Source organism: Egretta garzetta, unplaced genomic scaffold (genome assembly GCF_000687185.1).
Source record: "Egretta garzetta isolate BGI_Z169 unplaced genomic scaffold, ASM68718v1 scaffold245, whole genome shotgun sequence".
Taxonomy (NCBI): domain Eukaryota; kingdom Metazoa; phylum Chordata; class Aves; order Pelecaniformes; family Ardeidae; genus Egretta; species Egretta garzetta.
In genome coordinates, this window is record NW_009259721.1 from 465,373 (window position 1) to 473,459 (window position 8,087).

Here is an 8,087-nt window from a genome sequence, read left to right on the forward strand (position 1 = left end):
AGAGCGGGATGGCTGTACGCCTCGCTGCGCTCTCCTCCCAAAAAGGTGCTGACAGGAATTGCTGTTCAGGAGGATCTGTCTCAGTTTTCAGCCACAGCTTGGTGTTTTCAAGCTGGCGTTTGTCACTTCCAAAGAGCATTAATAATTAAAAGTAGTTGGCACAGATTCTGACTCCTGAAACGGCACGTTTGTGTTCGTTGCGTTCTTCCTCCTCGCTCTCCGTGTTTTCTGCTCTTTGCTTTCCCTAGGTACAAGCAGGGCATTCCGTAGCCAAGCCACTCCCGACTCCCGTGGAAGATATTTACTCTCTGAGCTTACTGACCTGGTAAGGCCAATCACAAGTATCCCTGGGTTAGTGTTTTCAGCCACCCACATGATTTCAGGAAGATGCATTTGTGACACAGTTGTGTTTGAACGTTGCATTGCAGTTGTCAGCAGCATCTGAAGCCTCCTCCTGAGTCCCACTTTGTCTCCCTCGTTTGCTCCTAACATAATTCCAGCTCTTCTCGCTGATGTGTCTCTGGGACTGAGGCTCGGCCTCTTCCCCGTGTGCCATTTTCTGTCCCCCTCTTCCACCCTTGGGTCTGTTTCATGCTGTGCCCACGTGGTGTTTCACGTGCGAACTGCAAACACGTCGCAGGGCAGCGTGGAAAAAGGCTCACGCGTGGCGACAGCCCGGTGCTGGTTCATCTCAGCCCGCGCCGGAGCCGTGCGCCCCCAGGCTGCTCCCTGGCCGGCCCCATCTTTGCCTGCGTGTGCTGTGGGAAGAGCAAGGCTGAGGAGTCGAGCTTCCCGACGTCGGCCGCTTCAGAGGCTGGCGCGATCTTTCTGTGGGCATGTTTTGGTTTGCAACGTCTGCTTTCTGTAAATAGTTCTCCCTTTGGGCACAGTCTGCACGGAGGGTGTAGTTGACCAGCGTAAAGGGGCCTCCCCTGTTCGCCATTTAAGGGTGCTCAGACGGGGCACCGGGGCGCGCGGTCCTTCCCTGTGCTCCTTGCCTGAGGCTGAACCAGGCTCTGCGTTCGTGGGGGACGGATCTGCTCCCAGGAGCAATGCTGTGGGGCCTTGTTAGTAGGCGAATGGAGATTTCCGAGTACCAGACGGCTTTGACTCCATGTCACGGTGGTTTATTGCAGCTCAGAGCAAGAGGAACGGGACGTGCATCGACGTCTTCCTCCGGTGGTACAAAGCAAAGCATCCCTGACGTCGCTGTCTGCCACAGGAGCAGACACTGGCTCTGGACGTGGGGGCCCTCCCATCAGACAGGCCATCTCCTTCGGCACTTTGAGCTTCATCAGCTGCACGAAGGCAGCTGCCACCGAGAAGTGGGGCGCTGGGGACGCCCTCCAGAAGCACCGCAGTTTGGAGTTCCACAGCATCTCTCCCGAGCGGCTGCTCCTGAGCCTGGAGCCGAAGGGAGCGGGCAGGAGACGGCCTCGTGGCAGACCGCCTCTGACTCGGACTGCATCGACCCCTTTTGTGCTGGCGCAGCGGGGAGACGGCTGGGAATGGGATGGAGGGGGTGCGAAGCCTGGTTTGAGTCCGCAGTTGCCAAACGCAGGTTACTCAAGCTTTCAGGTGGAGCAGCAGGACGGATTTTCCCCCACTGAGCTGAAGCACTCGAACCGAGATGCGGACGTCCCCCCGGGCCACAGGAACCGCGGGCAATGTCCTTACCCCTACTTCTGCTCAGCAGAAGACCCCTACTTCTCTTCACTCTCTCCAGATGACCCCGTGTCCCCGGCGTTTACGGAGCCCTTTGCGGAGAGGCAGGATGCGTTTCTCCCTTCTGGCGCTGCCAGAGCCCCGCTGCAGCCCGTGGTGGGCAGCTCCCCACCGCCCCGGCCTGCGTCCCACCACGCTCCTCTGCAGAACGACGAGAGGACACCCTCCCCAAGTAAGTGGTGCAGCACGGCGGCAAGCTGGGCTGGGTCACTCTGGATTTTGGTGTGCTGGAGGGAGCGGCACGCGTGGTCTTTTGCCGTCCAGGCAGGGCTGTAGAGGCTCCTCGGGACTGCATTCCCGCAGAAGCTGAGGGAGCAACTGGTTTCATCCTCAAACTCGTTTCATCCTGCCTAAAATTATTCCCATAAAAAAACCCCAATGTTTTTAGAACGGCATGATTTTTGTTTTGCATTGCACCACTGCTCTGCCCTGCTGTGTCACCTCGGTACGGCTCTCGCAGGAAGGCAGGGGTTGGTGCTCCAAGAAACGTTCACAAAGTTCCCAGAAGCGGTTTCCTCTGAGGTTCTAGTTTCAGGTTAAAACCCACTCCTTTCTGCAGTGTCGTGCAGGGGGACACCGACGTCCTACTGGGACTGGGAGAACAAACACCTCAACATTAGTGTTTTGCCCAGATCTGTAGCCTTAAAACCATCGCCTGCCCTGTGAAGAAGGCAGAATTATTCCTTGGTCTGGTCAGTCCTGGCCCAGCCAGACGTTTCCCATTGTCTGCAGCTTTGGCATTTGCTCAGCTGTGTCCCGCTCAGGCCCTTCAGCATTGGGTGTCACGAGGGCGCGCTCCTTACCCAGGTGGCAGCGACGCGCGGAAAGTTACGGGGAGCTGCAGCGCAAGCCAAGCAGCGATGGCCCCGCCGGCTGTGAGCTTGGTGTGTGCTGGGGGTACGCTCCTCATTTTCCCCTGTGCAGTGGGAATTCTGCTGCCAGCACTGCTGGAAGCGTGCCCCTGGGGCCACATGGCCAGTGGCAGGTGAATCGGTGCTGAGGACTATTTGGATTTTTAACTGCAGCTTAGAGGCGTTTAAGCCATCATCCCTGGTGCGCGGCTGGGCAGGAGCAGTCAGCTCCCGGGGTCTCTGCGGAGGTCTGCAGCTCTCCTGCTGTGCCGCGCGGGTAACCTGTCCTTGTCTCCCCAATTAGTCACCCTGCCACAGCCGGATGACGATAACCCTCCGCCCCTGCCGGAGCGAACCCCCGAGTCCTTTATCGTGGCCGGTGAACCTGGTAAGTGCATTTAACAAAGCAGGGGCTGAGAAGTGCTCTGAGGCTCTTCCCATGTTTGTGTGGTATCATAGCAGCCAGCAGTGCCTTCGCTCTGGCTCTCCGGGGTGTGAAACGACCTCTCTTGTGTTCGATTGTTTCTAGGACAATTTCCTCTGGCCACTTCTGATTTTCAGCTTTCAGACAGAAATACAAATATTGGAACCTCTCTGGAGTGGAGTGGTGAGTCTCACTCAGAGGTGTTTAATGACTCGGTGAGGCTGAGACCGTGTAAGGTAAGGGGCTGCTTATCTCTTCTCCAGCACCATCACTGTGCCAGTTTCCTGACTGTGTTTCCTTCTGTGAGAAACACCCTAGTTTTGGCACCATGAACTATTTCAGGGTTCAGGACTGGGAGGGAGATGTGGTCTCAGTCAGGCTCCTCCATATCAACATCCACTTTACTCCAAACAGTACTTTTTGGGGTCCTAAATCCCATACAAGTAGCAAAAATATCGTCCCTATGTTAGAGAAGGGTCATGAAGACGGGGAGTTAGTGGTCTGCTGAGGTTTGCACTGTCCTGTGGAACAGGCAGGAGCTGCACAAAGCGTAGGCATCTCTTGGTCATCCCACAGTTGAATTACAGCTTTGTGAAGCGAAACAGTAAGGCGTCAGTCTGTCTTCCATTACGTGAGCACGGAGGTGGGGTGGGGAGGCTGTCTGCACCTAACATCACGTCTTCGTCTTCTCTGGCTTGCTTGTGTGCAAGAGAACGGCATTTGGTTGTGGGAATTTCAAATACCTTCCTTATCTCTTGTTTCCAGAGTGTGAAGCTCCGGAGCCCACAAACAGGTATAAGTTTAATGCTGGGATAAACCGCCTTTGGAAGTAAGGTCTGCTTGTACTGAGGCTGCTTTACCGTATTTACTAAACATCCTTGGGATCTGTGCTCAGTCCAACAGAAATTTTGTGTTGCTAAATAGTTCTGCAACGGAATAGTTCTAAACATAATGAGACAGTTCTGCAGCAAAATGAACTGGCAGCTTTACATTTCCCACCCAGCTCCTGCCTCACCCCGTACGTGATGATGTCCCTTGCAGCCTCCTCGGGCTGAGAGCTGTCACATCTTTTGCTGCATTTGCGTGTTTCCTTTGAGACGATCAAGATAGCCGATTAGAGCGCTGGGGACCTCTCAGTGAACTGCGATATGTATATATATGTATGTGTGTTTAAAGCTAGGTAACCAACTCTTTTATCTTTGCTTTCTTAGAGACAACCCGGGATCGCTCTAACTCTCCTCCCCCGCTTCCTGAAAGAACCCCGGAGTCATTTGTTCTTGCTGATGCAGCAAGTAAGTGATGAGTTCTTTTCTTGGCATGTAACTGAGATTTTACATTTACACCTTGACCTGTAGATAGCTGAGGAGATCGGGGCCCGCTTGTTCAAAGCATTGCCAATGGTAGCGCTTCAGGACTTAACTGCAGGCGAGTTCAGCGGGTATAAAGAATGCAAACACAACCAGGGGACCTGCTGGAAACTTCTAGAACTGCTGCATTGGAGTAAATGAAAAGCAACAGCCAGGCACTTGGGAAAAAGCAGGAGGATTCTTGAATGACCACTGGAAATGTTCTGATCTATGTTCCCAGGTCTGCAGCCTGCTGCAAGGTATCCTGTAATGAGTCCTCCGGGCTGGGAGAGCAATGCTTCTGAACCATCCTCAAAGGAGCCTATGAAATGCTTCAGGAGAAGCAAGGTAAAAGCAACAAGACAAAACAAAAGCTGTTCAAAACGGAGGGGGCGAGGAGAGATCGTTCTAGCTACAGCTATCTCTGCTTTCTCACTGCTAACCCTGTGAAAGTCACCTGCTTTGAGACCACTCGTATTTAGGGCAAGGGAACAAGACTAATAAAAATATTCTGTAGTCGAACTGCAAGCGAAACCACTGCCTGCACTAGGAACGGGGTAACCCAGCCATGGCCGTGTGAACGGCTGTGCCCTGGGACTCCCTCCACGCCAAGCGCCCTCTTGGGAAGTTGCTCGAGTGGCGTCTGAATTCCCATGTAGGAGAGACGCTGCTCGTCACCAGCCTCCTCTTGCTGTGGGCCTCGTTAACAATCCTCATGAGCGATTGTCCTTCGGGATGCTAGGGTTGAGCACAAAAGCATTTGAGGAAAACAGCAAGAGTACTACAAACTGGAGGCTTTTGGGCTGGCTAAAAAAAGCCAGCGACAAAGAGACTGGCAGAAATCGGCACTTCAGCCCCAGCTGCTACACATGGCTTTTTACAGGACACATACCGGTGTATTTAGCAATGAGTTCCCTTGATCGTAGTAGCTCATCTACTGCTTGCTACATTTTTTTCCAACAAGCCTTTTTCTTTTTTTTCCTACAGAGCTTGAAGATATTGAAAAACATGCGAAAGGGTAAGTCTGTCAGGCTGACACGCACCTTCCTCCTGGCTTTAACCAAGTGTATAAATACACAGGATTCAATTTCAAGAACCTGAACTTGTCGAAAGTGAAATGCCCTGCACATCTGCCTACCCTGGGGCAGGACACCCAGAGCTGAGCTGGCTGCTGAGACCCACCTCCTCTGGACAGCAATGGTTGTTGTAGCAGTATCACAAGGGTGCTGCGGTGCCCTTGCGGTGCCCCTTGGGTATACCCTGGGGACAGCTCCAGTGCACCCAAATTACCAAATTCTTCAGGTCATGCAAACCAGTGTTGTGGGACAGATACTCTAAGAACGGGGGGCAGGGGTGCTGTGGGGAGTGCGAGCCCCAACCTGGGTTCTGCCCAGGCTGTTTGTCCCCAGGTTCCCTCTGACCTAAAATTCAAATGCTTATCCTGAAAACAGGACTGCTGAGAACTGTTCAAAGCACTGCTGAGCAAACGCTGCCTGCGCGGACGCGCTGCAGCAGTGCAGGCGCTCCCTGCTGTGAGCAGACAGCGTTAGACCTGCGCGGCGCTCCAGCTCTGCCAGCCTGGGGGACGCTTGGCTTCTTCTTGTGCTGGAAGAGCATCCGTGCCGGCGCTACCGCGCACGTGGCCGTTCCTGTCGGGGCTCTGCGGGGAGCTACCGTAGCGACTGACTGCTGCAGTCTCATTTTTTACTTCTAGGCATCTGTAGTCCACCTTCACTGACAAAGCCACCAGAATCTGCCCCATCAAACCAGCCGAGGTCCTTCTTTAACTTCGGTACGTTTTTCTCTTTGTGTTCTGGCGTAGGAAGTACCTGTTTTTCCAGCGTCTGAATGCAGGTACCAGGCTGAATGCTAACAAATTACAGACTTTACAAATAATGCTTAGTATTTTTCACACGTTCACAGCTTTATTCACAAATGGTTTACAAAACACGTTAAGGATGGAAAACACAAACCCTGAAACCTGCCCTGACAAACATTTCTCGGTGTGTGAGGGGCCTGAAGCACGATTTTGGCTTTCCTGTACCTGAAAGCCTTTATGCGGCAGCAGCGACAGCGGAAGCAAAGGCTGCTGCCTTATGTTGTGTAATATGGCAGAGGAGAAAGACCCTGTTTTCTATTTTAAATTCTCTGACTAGAGAGTAGTCATTTATTAGATTAGGTGTAAAACCGCCCTACCTTGCTGTTTGTGCTATAATGGCAGTTTTGTCAGACAGACACATCGATAGACACATTGCACCGGTTGACTTACAACTCTAGGATGTTGCTTTAAGTCCACCGTATCTTAGAGTTTGGGGAAGAACTGAAAACACAAGCATTTTCAAATACCGTATTATCTTAAGGAACTACGCAACCAACATCTGTAACATACAGAATTTGTTGCATTAAAAAAAAATTATTTCTTCCTAGGCTTTGCAAATCGATTTTCAAAACCTAAAGGACCAAGAAATCCACCACCAGCATGGAACATTTAGATACGTTTTATAGATCTGACGTTTCAGGCTCGTGACGTCCTTCCGATACGCCTTGAGTGCTCACCCCCGTAAGGTTTCCACCAAAATAAACACCTCAAACGCTGCTGCATGGCATTCGCAGCTCAGGCACTACTTGCACATTCTTCATCAACTGGAGTCTTAAAGGAAAGAAGAACATGGAAGTACCAGCAGCTACACACTTCCAGTTAATTTACAACAGGATGGAGACTGAAAACAGGAATATTTTATCCTAAGGAGGGACACATCTGTGTTGTGTTTTGGAAGGTATTCACCTCAGAAGGATGGATTTGAGCTTTCTGAAACAAAGCAGCGTAAACTGGTGACAGGATCCAGCAAAGACTACTGAATGGTACGGAAGGCCAACGGAGGGACCACAGCAGGACACGCCTCTGGACCGAGCAGGCACTGCAGCTGCGTAACGTCCCTTCACTGTGTAGGTCTGCACAAGGACCTGCATGTCCTTAAATGTTTACATTACTGGGACTAAAAGAGAATTAGCATCTCAGATCTTAGAAATAATTTTTCTGTAATTTTCATCTGAGCGAATCAGGTAATTTGTCTGGATTTTTGGTCAGCAGATGCTGATTGATCACGTAGAAACTAAACCAGCGTAACAGGCTGCAGAATTGCCTCGCCCAACTGCCCTCACCTGGGGGAAAAACCCCAGAAAAAAACCCCGCCCCCGCAACCAAAACATCACCGTGTTTTTAAAGCAATGCTGTTTTCAGGATCAGTGACTCTCCAGCGCAAGATTTCAAACGGGTACCTTGGAAGATGAGACTTCGAGGCAGATTCCTCACCAGATTCCACTGCTATTTATATCCTCAGTGGGGAGGGATAAACATGTTGAAAATGGCCTGATGTGATTATTTTCCTGTAGAGAGAGAAAAACAAAGTGGGATTTGGGGAATTTGGGTGAGGGTGGAACCTGCTGACCACTATGGGAATGGGGAACTCGCGCTGGTTCGCAGCTGTGTTTGCTGGCGCGATGGCCAACACCGCCCGGAAGGGCTGCCTCGTTCTTCACCCAAGTCACCTGCTTTCCCAACAGCAGGAACCAACAAAAGACCCGATTTCCGCTCCTCTTGCCAATGTCCGTGCTGTACCAAACGCGCCACGCTCCGGGCGAGGGCGAGCCCGAGGCGGGAGGAGGCCTCAGCGTCTTCGCGTGGCGGAGGCCACCCCAAGCCCCGCCAGAACTGCCGCGCGCCAGCCGACGGCGGCCCGG

General features: G+C 52.3%; 1 protein-coding gene and 1 long non-coding RNA gene across 2 annotated transcripts in view; one reads left to right on the forward strand and one right to left on the reverse strand.

The window, feature by feature from the left end:
* The window catches only part of PTPN22 (protein tyrosine phosphatase non-receptor type 22), a 17,820-nt gene extending 10,683 nt beyond the window's left edge, over positions 1-7,137 (forward strand). The window contains exons 12-21 of the mRNA XM_035894908.1: positions 249-325; positions 1,137-1,897; positions 2,881-2,964; positions 3,106-3,236; positions 3,766-3,793; positions 4,212-4,292; positions 4,588-4,694; positions 5,334-5,364; positions 6,061-6,138; positions 6,774-7,137. Of these exons, the coding sequence (XP_035750801.1) occupies positions 249-325; positions 1,137-1,897; positions 2,881-2,964; positions 3,106-3,236; positions 3,766-3,793; positions 4,212-4,292; positions 4,588-4,694; positions 5,334-5,364; positions 6,061-6,138; positions 6,774-6,838 (1,443 nt within the window). The 3' untranslated portion in view covers positions 6,839-7,137. The remainder of the gene's footprint in view (positions 1-248; positions 326-1,136; positions 1,898-2,880; positions 2,965-3,105; positions 3,237-3,765; positions 3,794-4,211; positions 4,293-4,587; positions 4,695-5,333; positions 5,365-6,060; positions 6,139-6,773) is intronic.
* LOC118452336 lies at positions 6,830-7,813 on the reverse strand. Its single transcript, XR_004842090.1, has 2 exons — positions 7,132-7,813; positions 6,830-6,996 (listed from the first exon to the last, which is right to left on the reverse strand). It is a non-coding gene; the product is annotated as an uncharacterized LOC118452336 (long non-coding RNA).
* Positions 7,814-8,087: the final 274 nt, after the last annotated feature.